Source organism: Diabrotica virgifera, chromosome 1 (genome assembly GCF_917563875.1).
Source record: "Diabrotica virgifera virgifera chromosome 1, PGI_DIABVI_V3a".
Classification (NCBI taxonomy): Eukaryota; Metazoa; Arthropoda; class Insecta; order Coleoptera; family Chrysomelidae; genus Diabrotica; species Diabrotica virgifera.
In genome coordinates this window covers 114,286,751-114,307,664 of record NC_065443.1, presented here as the reverse complement: position 1 = coordinate 114,307,664, position 20,914 = coordinate 114,286,751, and the positions used below count along the sequence as shown (strand labels likewise).

Here is a 20,914-nt window from a genome sequence, read left to right as displayed (position 1 = left end):
TTGCGAAGGGGTTGTAGCTCAATAATCGAAATGCACGTGATTTAATAGTTTATTCTTAGAGTATATAAGCTATAGGAATTATATCCGCAATACGATATATTTTAAGTTTCCTCAGCATTTTTCTCTTAAGTTAAATCAATTAAAGGGTTGTTTGGGGGTGAAGGGGACGAGCTCAAAAATCGAAACTATATAATTTCAAGAGCTCATAAATAGCTCGTAATTCTGCCGCAAAAACCAATTCAATATTCCTATTTTTAAGTAGTGAGCCCATTAATGTATCAAATTCCTGCTCAGTGGAACGAGCTCATAATTTTTAGTTTGCGGAATATGAGAGCTCATAAATCAGGGCTATTTGTTTTTTGATTTTTGCAAGTGGGGGGGGGGGGGGGAGGCAGCTCAACACGGGTTCTTATTTCTTACCAAGTAGGTATTTTAGGAATTAAACAAATATTATATCAGTTACTTTGTAAAGGATACAGAACGGGTAAAGGGTGCAATATTTTATGAATTACCCAGAACACTAAATGGAGAGGTCTATAAATTTCTTGTAAAATATTTTGCTGGTACTTCTTAAAGTGCATTTGCAAACACGACATGAGATGTAGTTTCTTCACGACGGAGCCCCAGAACTGTGAAAAATCTTCTGGATACCACTTATCCTCATCATTGAATTGGCAGCAATTGACTCATTCTGTGACCACCAACGAAGTTCCGAATTCAATGTACTGGATTTGTATTTTTGGGGACATCTGAAATCGTTAATGTATGATAATCGACATAAAATACAAACAGAAGCTGAATTCCAGGAACGCATTTTTGATGCTGCAGAAACTATCCTACATAATTGAGATAATTATGGCATTACTAATAACTAGATTTATTATAAAAATGATTGCCAATTAAGTACAAACATCTAATTTAATTTTAGATCACAAGTAAACAAACTACTGATAGTCCGAGCATAATCTAAAAAACTAAATTAGAATTATTAAATGTTGTCTGTTGTATTTAATTTAAACTGTAAACTATGTAATTCAGTTAAAACGCCTTGTATTCAACACCTTTAAAGCTTAATAAATACATAATACTAGTTTAGTAAAAAGATAAAGTGTTTCTTATTGTAAATAATAATTGACATTTTATCAATTCGTTTAAAATTATTCCATATTTCAATAGATTTCAGAAAAGCATTAAATACAAATAATTTTTCCTAGGTGCATGTACATTTTAGTAATTAAACCATAGTTACTTAAGTAAAAGTTATAATTTATGTAAAATTTCGACTCTTAATTATAAAACCTTAATTAATTCAGATAATAGCAAAAATGATACATTATTAAAGCAAGAAATAATTATTTTGCAGGTAGGTACCTACTGATGTCAACAACCCCAAAAATGACACCTCACATAGTAAATAAACAAGGGGTTGGATTAGGTTAAATTTCCACAGTCACAACAGGTTCTTCTACAACATGTTGCCATGTCATTTGAATTTATGAAAATAAAAATTCACTTATATGGAGAACAATGTAATTTTTTTCTTGGAAACGGTTAACTTTACAAAAAAAATGTTATAGGACTTTTTTGTTCTAAATTGTGTATTATATCCATACCTTAAAGGAACGCACTATTTTCGGGGACACCCTGTATATCATAACATAACTAAGTAGTCAATAGAAAGACAACTTGTTTCAGTCAAAGTCAAACAAATACTAACCTCTAAACCAATGTTATGCATATGACATTTTTGCTGTTGTCATCATCATCAGCAACTCTTTTACTACTTCGAAGTTGTGGTCATTAATAGTTAAGTTCTGTCTAACTCTTGGTCTTAGATTTTTGGTTACTAGCATATATTTCATCAAACACTTCATTCATGCTCTTGTGCGTGCATCTAGATCATCATCAAAGGCCATCAATAATTTTGATCCTTGATTCACAAATCCCCCTGTCAGCTCAGATGATCTTTTACTTATTGCATATTCTAAGGCCAAATTGAATAGCAACAGTGATAAGGGGTCTCATAACTAGGTCCTGATGTTATACTAAATGGCATAGATGTTATGTTTCCTATCTTTACCTGTGCATATGAATCTGTCACACATATTTGAGTCAGTTCCGCTAATTTTCTTGGTATTCTTAAATACTCTTTAATCTTCCTTAAGCTCTAATAATAATTTGTATTGTTAGTGAACAATAGCAGTTTTTTTTTATTTTCCATCATGTAGCAACAATTGTAGTAATAGTAATAATAATAACCTAACTTGGTTCTCATGCAACCTAACTTACATGCTCTTTTACATTATCTACTATCTTTGAACTATATTGAACTATACTGCAATGTTGTGTGAAAATGAAAACATCACAATTTGATGGTGCAATAGATTTATAAGGAAATGACCAATATACATTTATTTCCAGGAGCTACACGAAGGAGAGGAGAAAGAGGTAATGTTGGAAATAGACTCTGAGAACCGACACAACCTCAGCAGTGATAAATCTTTAGCAGAATCTTTACTAGGACTGATTGTAAGCTCATTATCTGATGGAAACAGGGTAATGATTGCTGGTTTTTCATACGACAGCAAAGCTAAACAGGAAAGAAACATAAAAATCGGTGACTGGTTGAAAAGTATCAACAATATAGAAGTAAATGTGCAGAATTTAGACGACATTCTCCAAAAATTTATCAATAGGGATGAAGTTCTTTTGAAGTTACAAAGAGTTGCTGGAATTGAAGTTACAAAAGATCCCCCTATAAATGAACTGAATATAGAATCTGATTTTGTTAGAGAACTGCTAAATACCAAGTCAGATGAAGAACACATGCTTTTTGAAGCTCTGTGTGATCATCCAGTTGGTGTTGTTTATATTAATACAGACAATCTAAGTGAAAGTAATCAAAATAATGAAGATGTTACATACTGCTTTCCTAGACCCTTACAGAAAAATATTCTAGCGACTTCCAGAGGTATGTTCATAACAGTTAATCATTTATTGTTTGACTTAACAAAAAGTAGACCTAGAGTGACCACCATTAAATGTAATGGTCAGTTAACAAATGTAGTGTTCACAAATTATGAAAAAAACCTATTACTCCTTATGTTGCCAGACAACAGAGTCTCAAAACAAGAAATATTGTTGTTAAATAATGAAATAATTAGATTATTAAAATTCTGCTATGAAACTATTGACAAATGCTTCATAACTGAAAAATACCTCCCACAAGTAGACCACTTCTTTTCGAAATTTTTTGCAAGAACTCTTAGTAGTGGTTTGTGGAGCACAGCTCAACAATCTCTGGCTTTGGAAAACCTAGAATCAAAAGCAAAAGAAGTCAGCCCCTGTCAGTTTGAGGACTTGATGCCTGTTGCACCCACTTTGTGTCTGCCTGACGAGGCTCAGCTTCAGATAGATGATGCCTTATCAGAATTGGAGGCAAGTGATTATAGAGACTGGGTAAGTATTTAATGTTGCTTTGTAACCTTTCAAGTGCAATCTTTTTCATTTATAAATCTTCTGTGTATATGGATGTTTTAGTTCCATTTATAGATTTATAGTGTTGACATCAAACGATGATGTTAATCAGTGACTTTTGGTATCATTGAGTAATCTGCAGTGTGTGCGCGTAAGTTGGAACCATTTTTTATTATTAGTTTTACAAAAAAAGTTATTCTTCATAAAAAGCTCTGCATGGTATGCAATCTTAGGTTTTTATATGCTCTTAGGCAAAAATATGAATTTTCCTCAAGAGTAAAGTATTGTACCCTCGGAGATCGCTGGGAAAATGTCCACTCAAAATAACAAAATTCAGTTTGGCACTGTGTGAAGGTTAATAGTAACGTATCCTTTTTAAGATAAACACAACTGTAATTTAGTCCAAACAAATAAATATATTTTTTTTGCCAACAAAAATGAGATTTTTCAACCAAATAATGTTTCAAATATGATGTGCAAAATAATTTTTAATTGGGTTCTGCTAATGGGCTTGCTTTTTTTGTCATTAAAGTAAAAAAAACTTAAAATTTCACTCATTAAATCATTATTGTCCGGTTGCCGTCTTAATTATTTTAACTGTACTAATATCCGTCGACTAATTCTGAATGATTAATAGATTGTTAAAACATTTTATCTGTAGCGGCTTCTGGAATATCTTAAAAATATCGAATTTCATTGATAAAATGCGCATATCCCACCGATCTTCGCTTCGACCATACCTTTATATTTCACAATATCGAAAATTGTTATTATGAAAAGTTGTTTGGAATTGTTCAACCACAAATTAATCCCTTAATTTGTAATCTCACATTAATCTTAACTTCCTAATTTCTCATGAATTCTCTCTTTATAATTATTGTAATAGATATAGATAATATAGTTTAATTACGAGTTTATTCAACTTTCTGCAGAATTGAATTAATAATACTTTTCATAATAACAATTTTTGATATTGTGAAATATAAAGGTACTTTACTCTTGAGCGAAATTCATATTTTTTGACATACTTTACACAAGATTTATAAATTTTGATATCTCCGGTAGTTGCATCGTTGGTTTTAGACTATGCAGAACTTTTTATGAAGAATAACTTTTGTAAAATTAATAAGACAGTTTCCCATAATATGGTTAAACTGAACGCAGACACACTGTATAAGAAAAATACAACATTTTTTTTTAATTTACAACCTTCTTTAGAATGAAGACCCATTGGACTGTCAAAGACTGTTCACAGTTCTGGGCAGTGCCCTCTTTCATTCAGGATACCTGTTGGCTTCACATTTTATTCACGAAGATTTGATAGATGTCTTTTGTTTCTGTAAACAACAAGGATTGTTTCATTTATCAAGGACAGAACCTATAAAATCACTTGTTCTTTGGAAGGAGGTATTTCCATCATCTTGCAACAAATTGGAAAATACAAAAATTGTTATTCCTGAAGGAAGAAGGTATTTGCTAATAGTGGAAAGTGGAAAAGTAAGTAGTTTAAATGTAGATGAGATTTATTTTGTTATACTATCGTATTAAGTGCCAAAGTTTTGGGATTGCATTTCTTTTCAAGTTTGCAACAACTCGTTAACATTTCTCAAGGCGTTTCATTGTGTCAATAAATCCCTGATCAATTTGTTGAGCAATTGATGTAACATTGGCTAAACTAACAAGCAATTGCAATCGTCAGATATTATTGCTACCTCATTGGTATGAGCACCAGCATTATCCAGAAGAAGAAACGCCTTTTTGTGGCAACGTTTCCATATTCAATTAACACTTAACTTCAGGAATAAACTTTCTGTGTGGAACTAATCTTGGGAGATGTCACAAGTTATCCAGGCAGCTTCTGATTATAATGGTAGACTGGGAGATTCTGCGGTTTCATGTTCTTTTTAAAGTGCGGTGGTTTCTTTACTTTCCAATCACAGTAAGCTTCAGTCTATGTGTGCCAGACGCATTGGCCCAGCACAACAGTGTTATCTGATCTTTACTTTGTTTATATCTCGGTGCACTCATCTTATTACCTGCAGCTAAGTTTTTGGTAGGTATTGCTCGTCACCATAACCCTGTGTTGTCCGAGTTATAGATTGGAGAAAGTCCTCCATCGACAGTGAGCTTTTCGCCTTGATTGGTAAGCTCACGAATTCCGTAACATTTTTTGAATCGATCTAACCCACCACTGTATTCATTGATGTTTATTCATATCGTGTATTGTTTGCTTGCCAACTTCATAGATTCGTAATGTGTGAAATAAACAAGCATAACAATTGCGTTCGCCAGAGGCAATTTGCCAATGTAAATAAACAATCGGATTATGTTTATACTTCGTTAAAAATCTTGAAGGCAATTCCAAAGTGTTAAATAACATCCTTTGAAATTTTTATAATATACATAGTGGATAAGAGAAATGCTGCAATGACACTTGATCGTAAGGCCTTTCTACCATACCTTGTTTTTCCTTATCTAATAAGTTCTGTCACCTCAACGAATGTCAACAGTTTTCTTTCCTGATAAAAATTTACTAACGAACTTCTATCATATCGATTGAAAAAGTTATATTTAGAAAAAAAAATGTTTTAGGATCTGTTAGCGGTAATAATGGAAGCTGGGGGTTGTACAGAACCATCTGAAGAAAACATGGGTCCTGATGCATTCTACGTAGAAGAAGCGCAAGCTACTTTAGCCCACATCCAAGAATTAGGCTTAGGAGAACTGGCTGAAAGACTGCTGTCTGTGGATCCCAATCCCCAGATAGCTGAACCATTGCCACAAAACAATCGAAGAAAAAGTGATTTCATGAACTTAAGCTTCTCTAAGAGTGGGCTAGCATCCGGAAAGGTGAATATTGCACATGAGTTGGCCAGAAAATGTAAAATTGCTTGTAACAAGATGTGGCTCAACTTTTAAAACAAGACTTGACTTACTTTTATAGATCTGTGATATTTGAGGCTAAAACTACTCAATTTTTATTCAGGTTAAACAAATATTCCTAACAGTTATTTAGTTTAGTAGATTTAGTGGTGTAAGTGAAATAAAGTACTGTTTTTCTAAAACTTCTTCTACTACTCTCCTTTACTTTCCTATACCTTATAACATATTAACATATTTATATTACTTTCTTTTAATATTAACATATATAGTGGACTCTTTCTATAACGAACACAAATATTACGAGGTTTCGCTTATAACGAGGTACACTAGATGTCCCATGAAATTCCTATTGAACTATTTATAACACCTTATAACGAGGCATATTTGGTTAAAACGAGGAAAAATGAAATCGAAGAATATGTTTCTTTACCTGTTTTTTAGCGCAGCAATGGCTATAAATAACTACCCCAACCGCCTGTATATAGAAATGCCAACGTCTGTGTTATTGTCGAGGCCAGTGCTGTAATAAAATTCACCGCCTGTAATAAACTTCTTCCTTTATATCGACCAATATTCAATATGGTAGGAAATTTACAATTTACGTCTCATTGTTCAGGTCGACCATTGTATAAACATATTTTAGATATTAAATTGTAATTGTAAAATATAAAGTAAGTATTTCTTGTAAATTGTTATATATTAAAAAAAAAGAAAAAATATATAAAAAAAAATTATAAAAACAAAGAAGGAAAAAATATTAAAAATATATATAAAAAATATATTAAAAAAATAATAGAAAAAAAATAATAATTAAAAAAATATGTAGATAAAAATGAATGACGAACTTGGACAGTCCATAGTAAAAAGCTTTCGAATTAAGTAGAGGGCTAAAGAAGAATGTTGCTGTTTTTGCTGTGGAACTCTGAGAACATCATTTAAAAAAATATATATAAAAAATTATTAAAAAAATACAAAAATATTTATTTATTAGTAGAACTGTTTATTAGAGATTAATATTAGTATTAGTTTTAGGATAAGATACGAAAAATTGACTAATAAAATAAAAAATAGTAAAATTGGCGAATGGATTTAGTGTTCGCAGTCATATAAACCCAAATAAACAACAACAGGTCGACCATGGACACCTAATAAACTACGTAAGAGGCATCAAAACATTTTAATATTATTGTTGTCTGATATAACCAGATCCACTTATAACGAGGTAATTAGTCCGCCATTTCAGTTCTTGTTAAAGAGGAAGTCTACTGTATTTTAGATATATAATGGTTTATACTAATGATACTTTTTGCACAGTATATGTAAATACATTTTTATGTTGAAATAGAAAATCCTAATATACAAACAACTTTCACATGAAGATATAGAAATAGATACTGCCAGTAAAATAAATTGATACAATAAAAAAAGTAAATTGCAAGGTTATAACCACGTGCTGTACCATTCACGTGGTTATAAATCCATAGAAATCCACAATTGATTTAGGATCGTGAGGAGGTCAACTTTAGCTAAAGTATCTCCTCTTCGCCACCTCAAAGACAATTATTGAGATCCCTACCCTGGCTGGCTCTTCTCAGAGGTAGTTCGGCTAATCCCCAAGACAAACGATGGTAGTAAGAACGATCACAAGGGAGGTCAAAGCATAACAAGAAAAATTTAAACAAACAGTTTATTTGATAAATAAATAGACTTGCCTCTATGTTACAGCAAGTCCTGTACAAAGTGGCTGAAGGCCTAAAAAAAGTGACTGAAGGTCCAAACAAAATTCACTGGCTGAAATCACAAAGGTAAAAAGTTGGCTGAAGGCATTAATATTTAAGGAAAATCTCCTTATGAAACACTTAACAACTTGCCATGCTGTTTTCCACATGGGGTTGCTGTATGGATAGTTGACGATGTTACTACCTGTAATGTCGTGGAGCCTGGGGACTGCAGTACCTACACCATTGGTTTTATATTCCATTTGATATGTGATGATTAGCTGTATTCCATGGATCTGGAATGGAGGATTTATTGCTAATTCATTTTTATCACAGGACGAAACAAGTTTCTAAAAACAGCAACGTTAAGTTTTTGGCACAGAAAACCAGGCAAGTGTCAGGATAGTACCTCATAATATATTTTATTGTATGTTAAAGGATTCATCCCTACTGCCCAAAAAGAACGAAGTGACATCAATTCTGAAGAAAAGAAGCACCGATATTAACTTTGTTGTTCCTTCTGGCTCTTCCAGTTCCTTACAGGATGATTCTTTCGACGGACAATCGGAAGGTTCCGGGAGTCAAGGAGGCTACAGTGAAATAAGCGATGATTCCAGAAAGAATTTCAAGAAAGACACAAAGTTTGATTCTAACGAAGAAGAGTCCGATACTGATGAATACGGGGTATGTAAATTATTCATTTATATTGACCTTTGTATCTATAAATTTTGTAGGTTAGGTTAGGTAAAAGCGAAATTAACTCACAGTTTAATGCTAAGAATCAGTTAATTCGTTCTCGAATTTTGACGGTTCCAATTTTGCAATTCACTCCTGAGACAAAATTTTGAATACGCGACGATAACGACCAATCACGGCAAATTCGCTACGTTAATGACCAATCACGGCAAACGTAGTTTGCCGTTAGCTGTCATTCATGTGCGCAAAGGACTAACATTTTTGATGCGCCGTCACAAAAATGGAACATAGAGAACAAAGGATTTTCGCTGAGTGACTCTACTGATTCTTTAGCAATACAGGGTGATTCATTAAGAATGTCCAATCTTTGAGATGTAGATGCTAGACCTCAAAATATTAAGATTTAACCCAAATCATTTAAATAAAATGTGGCTCGTTACTGAGTTACAGGGTGTTTTATTTAAAAATTTAATAACTTTTTACCCAGGGCTTTAAAACTATTTGACATATCCTTGTCATACTTGGCAGAAAATATAGGTACTGTACATCCTACTAAATTATGATAAATAAACTTTTCTGGCTACTACCAGAGGCGTACGACAGGGGAAAGTGAATGGTTGACCCTTCCCAAATTTTACGCCACTGGCGAAATTGCTATTTTAGCACAATATTTCGATTTTCCAATACTTTCTATGTAAGTAATATACTCTTCATTCGTAATGTTAAAGTCATTAGTTTTCGAGATATTTGAAGTTGAAAATGAAACGGCATAGCTATTTTGATTAATGTATTGTGCTCCTTCATTTTTAACTTTAAATATCTCGAAAACTAATGATTTTATCGGTACGGATGAAGAGTATATTATTTGCATAGAAAGTATTGGAGAATCGAAAAATTGCAATAAAATAGTAATTCCGCCAGTGGCGTAGAATGTGGGGAGGGTCAACCATTCACTTTCCCCTGTCGTACGCCTCTGGTACTAGCCAGAAAGTTTTATTTAACATATTTTAGTAGGTTGTACAGTATCTACACTATCTGCTAAGTATGATAAGGATATGTCAAATACTTTTAATATACTGGATACAAATAGTTAATATTTATGTAATAGGGATGTTAGATTTAAAAATTTAAAAATTATTTGTACCCAGTACTTTAAAAGTATCTGAAATTGACGCATCAGACTTGCCAAAAAGTGTAGGTACTGCACACCTTACTAATTTATGTTAAATAAGCGTTTCTGGCTATTACCAGAGGCGTACAGGGGAAAATGAATGGTTGAACCTTCCCAAATTCTACACCACTGATGGAATTGCCATTTCAGCATAATTTTTAGATTCTCCAATACTTTCTATGCAAATAATATACTCTTCATTCGTATCGATAAAATCATTATTTTTCGAGATATTTGAAGTTAAAAATGAAGGGGCACAATACATTAATCAAAATAACTAAGTTTCATTTTCAACTTCAAATATCTCGAAAACTAATGACCTTAACGTTACGAATGAAGAGTATATTATTTACATAGAAAGTATTGGAAAATCGAAATATTGTGCTAAAATAGCAATTTCGCCAGTGGCGTAGAATTTGGGAAGGATAAACCATGCACTGTCCCCTGTCGTCGTACTACGTCTGGTAGTAGCCAGAAACGTTTGTTTATCATAATTTAGTAGGGTGTACGGCAACTACACTTTCTGCAAAGTATGAGAAGGATATGTCAAATAGTTTTAAAGTACTGGGTAAAAATGGTTATTAAATTTTTAAATAGAACACCCTGTATCTCAGTAACGAGGCACATTTTATATAAGTGATTTGGGTTAAATCTTAATATTTTGAGGTCTAGAATCTACAACTCAGAGATTGGACATTCTTAATGAATCACCCTGTATACTGTGATTAGGTTATTGAGTTAGATTTTCGTAGGAAGGAAGTCAGGTCAGTGTTGCCAGCTTTGACGTCTCCGAAATTCGTCAGTACATTTTATCCGAGATGGAAGGCTTCCAACCTGTACAGCTCACTGCCGGAAGTGAAAAAATTTTATACCACTTCGTCCAGTTGAACATATCTGAAGGGGTATTATTATGCCCGCCTGAAACCCAAAATCCATCACCAACGTTCAGTTTTATACTGAATAATTTTAGAAATAGCTGCCTCAAGATACATTTTCTGTTTCAAAACACAGTGAGATTTAAGGTAAGATTTGAATATTGCTAATTATTGATTTATTGTAAAAAAACTGTAAAAGAGATTCTCGGATAAGATCCCAAATAGACTCTGTTTAATTGATCAATTTTTTAGGTAGGTACTTATATACTATAATAGTTCAGGAACCGAAGCTTTTCACCTCGAAATTTTTACAGAATGGATCGATTTGCTTAAAAATTTAAGAATAAGTAGTGGATGGTCCAAGCATCAAAATCTATATGATGCAGAAAGCCGCTTTTACCGTGGATGTGGTTGCCACCCCATCTCGGGGGTAGAAATTTTTTATTATATTTTGACCGCAAAAGTTGATAAAACATTCATTCTAAGCAAAAAATGTTCTATACATTTTTTTGATAAAATTAATAGTTTTCGATTTATTCGCTATCAAAAGTGTTAGGTAGTTTTATGTCGAAAAAATCATTGTTTTTCGATAATATTCATTTACGATTCACGCAATTTTTGCCGTAGAAAAATTTTTTTAAAACCAAGTTCTTCAGAATTAAATAACCTACAATTTCATATTGAAACATTTTTTCGTATCTCTGATGCTAATCTTTCTATTCTGAAGAAAACGGCATTTTTTACCAAACTACAAAAGTTCGTTATTCGCTTTTAACTCCAGTTTTTTTAAAACTAATCATTCTAAGCCAGTCAAACTTCTAGAATCTATTAATAATACATAAATAAAGAAGAATGAATCAGGTAAATGACTAAAAACACCGCTAACATACATTATTATGCTTCCAATTGGATTTCTCCTTTTTTTTTTTCAAAAAAATATATTGATTTTGAACCGTAACTTTTTTACTTTTTATCTTAGAAAGTTTATCAAAAAACAATTTTGCAGGTTTTTAGAAGGTCTATGTACCGGGTGGTGAATTGGAAAACGGGCCATAGGAAACTCAATGTAAAATTCTAAACTGTTGAATTCCTGCTTCCCTAATTATTTTACATCAAAAGTCATAAGAAACTATTTGTAGAGAATTAAAATCTGTATTGAAAACAACTGTTAATTTTGTTCTACGAACAATAATTATGTAAAATTTTGTAAAAATATAATACAATTTTCAGAGTAATACGCCAAAGTGAGACAACACACAGTGCAATAATGTGTATAAGGTTGCATTTGGTGACAACGAAGTTATTATATTAACAATTTGAACTGTCAGTTTTTTTATTTATTTCATCATTTATTGTTTAAAACGCAATAAAGTTGATAAGATACCCTCAGTTAATGAGAAAGTATTAATAATAAAGATATTTTCTTTAGTCAATAGTGTGCTCACTGTCAGTTAAATAGTAACGTGCGACCTAACATGCCCACACATACCTACTGCGGTAAATACATTATATTTTTCAAAATTTTGGACTCTGTTTAAATCGTAGAACAATTGTAACTTCTGTTTTTAATACAGATTTCAATCCTCTACAAATAACTTCTCATGACTTTTGATGTAACATAATTAGGGAAGCAGGAATTCAACATTTTAGAATTTTACATTGAGTTTCCTATGGCCCGTTTTCCGATTCACCACCCTGTATAAGCCTATTAATATTAAATCTTTTTAAAATCCATAGTCGCAAAAAGAGGTGAATTTGAAAGGGTTGGTAAAGGTGGTTTTTGCATGTTATTACAAGTTTTAATTTGTCAATGGCTCATTCAATTTTTGCCGTAGAAAAATTTTTTGCAAACCAGTTTCTTGGGAATTAAATAAGCTACAATTTCATATTTAAACATTTTTTCGTATCTCTGATGCTAATCTTTTTATTCTGAAGATAAGGCAATTTTTTTCCAAACTACAAAAATTTGTCATTCGCTTTTAACTCAATTTTTTTTTTAAACTATGACTGACATTATTTTCATTAAAAGTCACTTAATTTTTCAGCTAGAGACTTTTTTTTATTTCTGGGATAGATATTTTTAAATACCTTAAATTAGTTTGAACAAATTATCCTTGAAAAATGCATAGTTTTCCCGTCTTTTGACTTTGAAACTACAGTATTTAGCATTTGACGAAGAAGAGTTAACATATAATAAAGTATGGCTCGATTAATATTGGTCTTAAAGAAAATTAAAAATGATGGTTTTGTTTATTTTTTTAAAAGGTACATTTTTGTTAAGTAAAGTTGTTTATGCCCTATTCTAGCTTATTTAATTTGTGCCTTTTTTTGTGACGTGGCAACGTGGTATTTTTTGTACCGCCATGTCCACATATCATCGTACGATAGAGTGAGTGAGTCGCTATCAAGCATTCGCAACAGACAGTCGCAAGCAGCAGTTCCACGAGAAAGGTTCGTGCGAGTAAAAACACCACGGCCAAAGTCATAAGGGCGAAACAATCCCGCTAGCGCACATATCTAGTTAAAAGTGTCGTGTCGTGTTTTTCTAACTTTAGACAGTTTCAAAGTGTAATGGACTTAATCCTATATTTTGCTGTTTAAGTTATTGTTTTAGAGCCAATAAAGTCAATATCTTTTTCATACGTTGTAATTACTAGGCAGCATCTTGAAGTTTTTTATCGCGTCAAGTTCAACGGTCTACGATCGTTAAAAGCAAAAGTTGTTTTGATAAAACGAAAACTTTTGGAGTTATTAGCAGAAAACTTATTAAAAAGATTGATTTTTTCGATATAAAACTAACACCTTCAATAATGAATAAATCGCAAACTGTTAATTTTATCAAAAAAATGTATAGAACGTTTTTTGCTTAGAATGAATGTTTTTACAATCTTTTGTGGTCAAAATATAAGACAAAATTTCCACCCCCGAGATGGGGTGGCAACCACCCCATGGTAACAGCGCCTTTCGGCATCATATAGATTTTGATCCTTGGACTATCCACTACTTATTCTCAAATTTTCAAGCAAATCGATCCATTCTGTAAAAATTGCGAGGTTTTGTCCTATTTTAAGCTTCATTACTTGGACTATAAGGATTTCAATAATTTTTACTGTATTCCTTCACTCAACCATTCTCTCCAGTTCTGTTTTGTCAATCATCTTCCTGCAGATTTCTTCTTTCATTTGCTTCGTCCAGTTCATCTCCGAGAGATCTTCTGGGTCTGCCTCTCTTCCTTCTTCCTATCGGGCTCCACTCTGTTATTCCGTTCATCCGTTTTTTTGTCTGTTCTTCCAACATGTCCGTACGAGCGTTAACCTCTTCTCGTTCCATGTAGTCTATAATAGACTATTATAATACATATATCTGAGTTTATTCCCATTCTTTTTGAAGTTATACTGCTTTAGACACGAGGGTGAATTTTTTACATTCCCCGGCGCATGCGCACACGGACAGTATGGTATTAAATAGTGGCTACATCTTTTAAGTTATGTAGCGCAAATAAGGTGTACGTGAAAAGAATATATTATTAGTGTTTTTAGTAAATATATTTATTATAATTTTTATGTCTGTGTATTTGTCTTCTTCCTAATAAGTATTATTGAAAATGTTTATTTTCATTTAAAGTATCTGTCACCGAGATTGTAATTATGTCCTAGAAATGATCCACTGAATACAAAAGCCGTGGTAGCTGATCGGTAGAGCATTCGCCTAGGGATCGAGAGGTCCCCTGTTCAAATCCTGACAAAGTCATATCCTTTTTTTATTTTAATTTTTGGTATTATTTTTGTTCTTTCTACAATTAGTTTAATATTTAAATACAATACAAAAAACTGTTTAAAGTAGGTAGTTATATTATTGATTTCGTTGAAATCATAATATGAAGTTAGATTATATTATAATAGAAGTATAACTTCTTACGTGCGTACAAAGTACACATACATTATTTTTTTTAATCTCTCTATGTAATTGATTCTATCTCTTCTTGTGACTCTGCAGCTTCTCTTTAGGAATTCTATCTCTGTTGCTCTTATTTTGTTTTTGGTTTTCTTATTCATTATCCAATTTTCACATCCATAAGTCAGGATACTTCTTGGTCATGGTGTTATATATTCTTTTTTGTTTGTTTGTTTGTTTTTATACTGTTTTATCCCACAGTACCCGGTTTAATTTTCGTATGCAGTTTCTTGTTTAACCTAGTCTATTTTTTATATCTTTTTCAGTTGTTTCTTTGTTTGATATTATGAAACATAAATACTTGTACTTGTCTGTTCCTGTGATTTGTTTACTTTCGTCTATTTCCAGCTGTTTTATTTCTGTATTGTCCGTTGTTAGGTATTCAGTTTTCTTTAGGTTGTAACGAGCCGGCCCTGTGCTTCTCCGGCCGAGCTGTATGATGTCTCCTGTGAAGAATCGAATGAATCGCAGAGACTGCGCGGGAGAAGATGCTGACACACGAATCGGGTCGGTGGGAAAAGACTCTGAACTATTGTTACTTTTCTTTATTATTTTATTATTGTAGTAACTATACTGTTTGTTCTTATTTTGTTGATCACGGAATATATGTGGTGTGAACCGAAAGTGCATTTTACCCATAGTCCTTTTCCTCCCGCCATTCGCTATTGCTCAATATCGCCCCCTGGTGACCACAACCTATCACGCGAACCCGTACCCCGTTACACGGTTTATTTCCATTCCATTATTTGTATGTTCTTGTTCCAATTTTTTCATCATAAAGCTGAGGCCAAGTTCGTATTGTGGATCGCTATTTCGTCATCAGCAAAACTTGGCTATGTAAGTATTCTTTTCTTACTGGTACGCCCATACCTTCACACTTTCTTTGACATGGTTTCAGGGTTTTTTCCAGGAGTATTTTGAACAGGGTAGGGGATGTGAAGCAACCCTGTAGCAGTCCCTAAGTCGTCTTAAATTGACTGCATATTCTATTGCCAGTTTTGATAGCTACATTGTTATTCTTGTAGAGTGCTTTTACTGTTTACTTTTAACTTTTTAGGTCTTGATTTTTATTCTGTGTTAAGTACATATTTTTTTATAGAATATACCAGCTCAGGATGTTGCAAAATCGGTTATCAACAAGAGCCTGATTTCTATTAAAGAACATGGCATATTATTCGAATGTCCTTTCCTAGACGAACAAGACAGCAAGAAAAATAAAATTAGATACTGGGTTGTCGGGTAAGTTATTGCTTTCTCATTTCAAACTATAATGTGAAGGTTTAAAAAATATGTTCAATTCAATATTCAAAAAGATTCAATTCAGTATTCAAAAAGACTCCAATCTTTATAGCACAAAGAGTAGAATGAGCATATAAGTAATTTAAAAGAAAAATAAAGATTGCAAAATATTTTTTAAATGGTATTGGTGAATTTTTGCACCAAATTATTATTACAGAAATCGCATTAATCCAATTTATGCCACTATCACTATTGACTTTAGTTTTATATGTTGTCTTTCTCCTGTTTTAAAATATATAGACTCATTCGGATAACCACTACCATAGATGTAGAAGTGGAGGACAAGTGAAGCCGATTTTTAAAGTTTAAAAGATTTATTGATTGCTCTAAAACCGGTCGAGATATGCAAATGAAATTTGGTGGGTTTTAAGAGGGTTATTGCGCATTTTTTGACATACAATTAAGAATTTTATATTCACTTTTGGCGCGCATACTGGTAATGGCCTGAATTTTTTTAAAGAAAAAAAAATAGTACGCCTCCGAAATATTTCAAATTAAAATCTTTTTTGAATTCCTCATTCAATTTGAAACAAAAAATCTATCTCCCTTTTTTCATGCGACACGGTGTTTTTATGCAAAAAATAAAATATGCTAACGCTTACAAAGTATTTGACATAAGTTTTTATATGAATGTATAGTCTCAGTACTTCCAAGAGCTTCAGGAGGAAACACATTTATTCGAATATACAAGTTTAAACCAGCAGCAACTGTGCTACTATGCACCTGCAGTGCCGGATTAAGAATCCTGAGGCCTCTAGGCAATCCAAGCTATGAGGCCTCTTAAGAAACCTAGGTTCCTCCGTTTTTAATAATTTTTATTTTTGAAAATGTCCGTTCGTCCGTTGCGAAATAACCCAAAATGACTGTGAAGCAGGAATAAATTGTTTTACCACCTACCTCTATCGAAAGTATACTTTTCCTGACCTGATTGTAGGGAGCAAAGTCGTACTTTTCCTCCCTAGGGAGAGAAAGTACTTTTCCTCCCTAGGGAGGTAAAGTAAAAGTGACGTCATGGTATGTCATTGATGAAATAACTTATTGACGCCCTATACAATAATCTATTATCTATTACGTAAGTATCTATACATTTTAACGTTTATTTATAGAGCACCCTGTATTTTGCAGAATGGTAAAAACAGAAAATTGTTATTTTGATTTAATAATGTTTACATTAATAATTTGACTTATATTTGACAGTTGACAGTTATACTGTACCTACTTGTTACTTTTAGCGCTCTAATAAATTTTGCCAGTTAGTTACATAAATTATTTAAAAATGAAAAAATTACTTGATATTTGAGGAAGGTGGAAAAATCATATGTATAACAAGGGAGTAAAGTGCCTTTTCCTCCCTCGAATGATTACTGCCCTCCGCTACGCGTCGGGCAGTAAACTTCATTCTCGGGAGGAAAAGTAGCACTTTCCTCCCTTGTTATACAAATAGCTATTCCCTGCAAGTTTGAAGCTGGGCTATAAAATATTTGAACTGTTCTAGTTCATTCTCAGGTTCAGATTCAATATTATCAGGATAGTTTTCATGCAACGGCGTAACCAGGATGATCTAGGGGGGGGGGGCTAAAATTTCAAAATGGCTTAATTTGTCAACAACACATAATAATGATGTTAAGCCTATAAACTCAAAGTAGATCCCAATGGGAGGGGGGTTATAACCTCCAAAACCACCCCCTAGTTACGCCTATGTTTTCATGTAGTTTTGAAGCACACTCCTTTATTTGACTTCATTTGGAAAAACACAAAAGACCAAATACTGAGTTCATTGACCCGTACACTGTCAACCGACGACTCAGCTCAGTAATTAGAGTATAGTAGAGAATATTCAGAATATTGTAGATCGCAGGCCCTCTGCTCGTAATAAGCAAATTTATCTTTTTGGAATTTTAAGAATTTCAAAAGTGAATTTAGAATCTGAACTGTAGTTTGAAGTTCAATTTCTTCTCTCTGCAATGATTTACTGACAGCGTTGATGCGTTCTGAAATTGTTACCTACCCAAAACTCACTCATTATGAATGTTTCTTTTTTTGCCATTTCTTTCAACCAATACTTTAGCCTTATGAACTGTTTCAGCTTGCTGATAAGTGTCTTCAGCAAGAGTATGAAGAGCAGATTTGAAAGCGTTTTAACCTTTAGGCAAAGGTCTGTCTGTCTGTATTTAGGCATGTGCTGCTTGTTCTTATAAGGACTAGATCGTGGCGAATGAGATGGCTTAATGGAGTTTCATTTAAGCATTTGATCATAACTTCACAATGGTGGGTAGAGGATGAAAAAAAGTTGTACACAGACTAAACAAGCCAAAAATACGATATTCCATTTGAGGGAAAATACGTTAGCCAATCTCTTTAAATTTTTGTTCCACTGATTTGTTTTCGAAAAACCATAGATTGTATAAAAGTCTTGTAATGCCTTCAAAATTTCTTTTTGACGCTGAAACACTTCCATCAAGGTTTTTACATTCTGAAGACCTTTCCCAGTCCAAAATGTCCTTACTTCTTTAGTTACTGTATTCCGTAATCCTATGCCGTTTTCCGAATTTAGGACCCAATTTATCTTTAACTTCAATTTTTAACTTAGTTTCGGTTTCTGGTTCTTTAACTTCTTGAACTGGAATAGAACTGTCGTTACATGTTTTTTCATCTTCTTCAGTTAGGGAAGCTATGTTTCCCTCAGTTATTTCTATTCCATCACGTGCATTTTCATTGGTTGCAGCTTCACTAGCTATGGATTTCCGTGTGAAACTGAGTTTAAATAAGTTTTGCTTCTGTTTTGGATTTTGATTAATCTTTTCTTTCTCCTGATTGCTCTTGTGTTTTTTGCTCACTTTCGAATATTGTTTTCTTGTTTCCATTTGTAGTACTGGTCCTTTTACCAAAGGGCATTCATTAGCGATGTATTCCCACACCATATACTTTCTATGTGAACAAAAGTATGCATTTTAATGTAGCTTTATACGTCCACCATAACTTTTATGGTATTGTGCGATATTTGAATCTTTCACATTTTTTCGTTCTGGCCCCGCGAGGCCCCCTTTGGGGCCGAGGCCCCTAGACAACTGCCCACTTTGCCTAATGGTTAATCCGGCACTGCGCACCTGAGTTGCCAATTTAATTTTCAAACTACATACTTATAAGATTCAAATATGTATGCAGAAGCGCAGTGCATGAGCTCTGCGACTTTTCGCCTCAATATGTCTGCGCGGACACACTTTCAAGCGTAGGATTGTGTTTACTCCCTGAAGGAGTAAAATTAAACATAAATGATACCTATTTTTAAATTATTAAACCTCTTTAACATTAGCAAAGTACCAAAGAAAATAAAACTATCAAATAACATCTGATTTGTCAAAAACAACCTCCATATTTTCATTGCTGTTTTCTTGTACCTAGGTTCACTTTTTACTCCTGGCAATTGGGTTACTAAATTATCAGCACTTGTTCGCACGGTCTTTCGTTAATCTAAATATTTTTTTCATCGATTAGATCATGGGTTCAACATGGGTCTCTGAGGTAAGATTTGCCGATAATTGCATAATTAGTTGATACTGAAGACTCAAACTTCAACACTAAAAACAGGCACCTAAATCAGGCAGCTACTGATTGCGGCGAAGATTCATAACGAACGATTTGGATATAATCGTAAAAACTCTAACTGGTCAGTCTCACAGACCCAATGGAGTTGCGTTCCTGGGACGACTTTATTGGAAGATAGTTCATTCGATTGCTACACGAAATCAACTTTAATTTAAGAATATCCGTCAGAAAGATCATAGCATGCGATTTGTCTTTGAAAAGACAACTACATGAAATGATGACAATAAAATTCTTGTATTAGTGATTCCATAGTAAATCGCGAGTAAAAACCCAGGAAAAACCTCAGGATCCTATCTCGACATGGTAAGTATTTGGTCTTACGTCTTACATTCAGTTTTCTCTCAAAATTAACATCAAACTCTGATTTTATTATTTTGAAGAGAATTTTACTGTCATCATTGCATGTGCTTGTATTGTTAAAAACAAATCACGTGTTATGATTTTTCTGATAGATATTCTTAAGTTAAAGTTGATTTCACGTAATCGAATGTATTATCTTCTAATAAACTCATCCCAGGAGCGCAACTCATAAATATTGTTAATATCATTTTAAATCGTCTACTTTAGGATGTATAATATATGTCCGAATTGTCAATATCTGTGTCTGCGCGGAAAAATGCGTGACTTCATCAAGGTCTCAGAGTGTCATAGCTGTTTGTTATTAATACTTACGAGTTCAAACAATAGTGAAAATTTCGTTCGATCCCTCCTTGGATTATATTTTTAATAACCCTTTATAATATAAAATATAGATACCTTTAAAATGTTGTAAAAATGATCGTATTAAAAATTTTATTTTCAAATTGGTTCGACTAATATTTTTTGTTTTGTTTATAGGAGGCTCTTTTACATGCCACAGCCTAAGGAGCTCTATGTATGTTACAGAGACGGCATCCCTCAAAATATGGTTGAAATAGCTTTTAAGTTAAATATGCGGACTGTAACTTGATTGTGATTCTAATCAAATAATTGCTCAAAGTATTATTTAACAGAAAATTAGGTTAGATATCCAAAAGACTTACTTACTCTCCACTCTGCTTTAATATATTTTTTTATTTAGTATTTTTACAATATTAATTAAAAGATGTTAGAAATAAATAGTTTGAGAATCAGGCATATCGGAGAGAAGTCGTCAGTGAGAATATACAAATAACATTATTATATACCTAATATAACTCAATAAATTATTTTATATCATTATTATATTTTTGATAATAAACGTTTTCTATGGTAAA

The 20,914-nt window shown here is 32.9% G+C and overlaps 1 protein-coding gene across 2 annotated transcripts in view; it reads left to right on the top strand.

Moving 5' to 3' along the window:
* The window catches only part of LOC114347943 (protein inturned), a 27,069-nt gene extending 6,155 nt beyond the window's left edge, over positions 1-20,914 (top strand). For both annotated transcript variants that reach the window (XM_050659451.1, XM_050659442.1), the window contains exons 3-9: positions 2,422-3,459; positions 4,696-4,974; positions 6,070-6,327; positions 8,517-8,762; positions 10,698-10,967; positions 15,874-16,013; positions 20,517-20,914. In XM_050659451.1, coding sequence (XP_050515408.1) covers positions 2,452-3,459; positions 4,696-4,974; positions 6,070-6,327; positions 8,517-8,762; positions 10,698-10,967; positions 15,874-16,013; positions 20,517-20,628 — 2,313 coding nt within the window. In that variant the 5' untranslated portion in view covers positions 2,422-2,451 and the 3' untranslated portion in view covers positions 20,629-20,914. The remainder of the gene's footprint in view (positions 1-2,421; positions 3,460-4,695; positions 4,975-6,069; positions 6,328-8,516; positions 8,763-10,697; positions 10,968-15,873; positions 16,014-20,516) is intronic.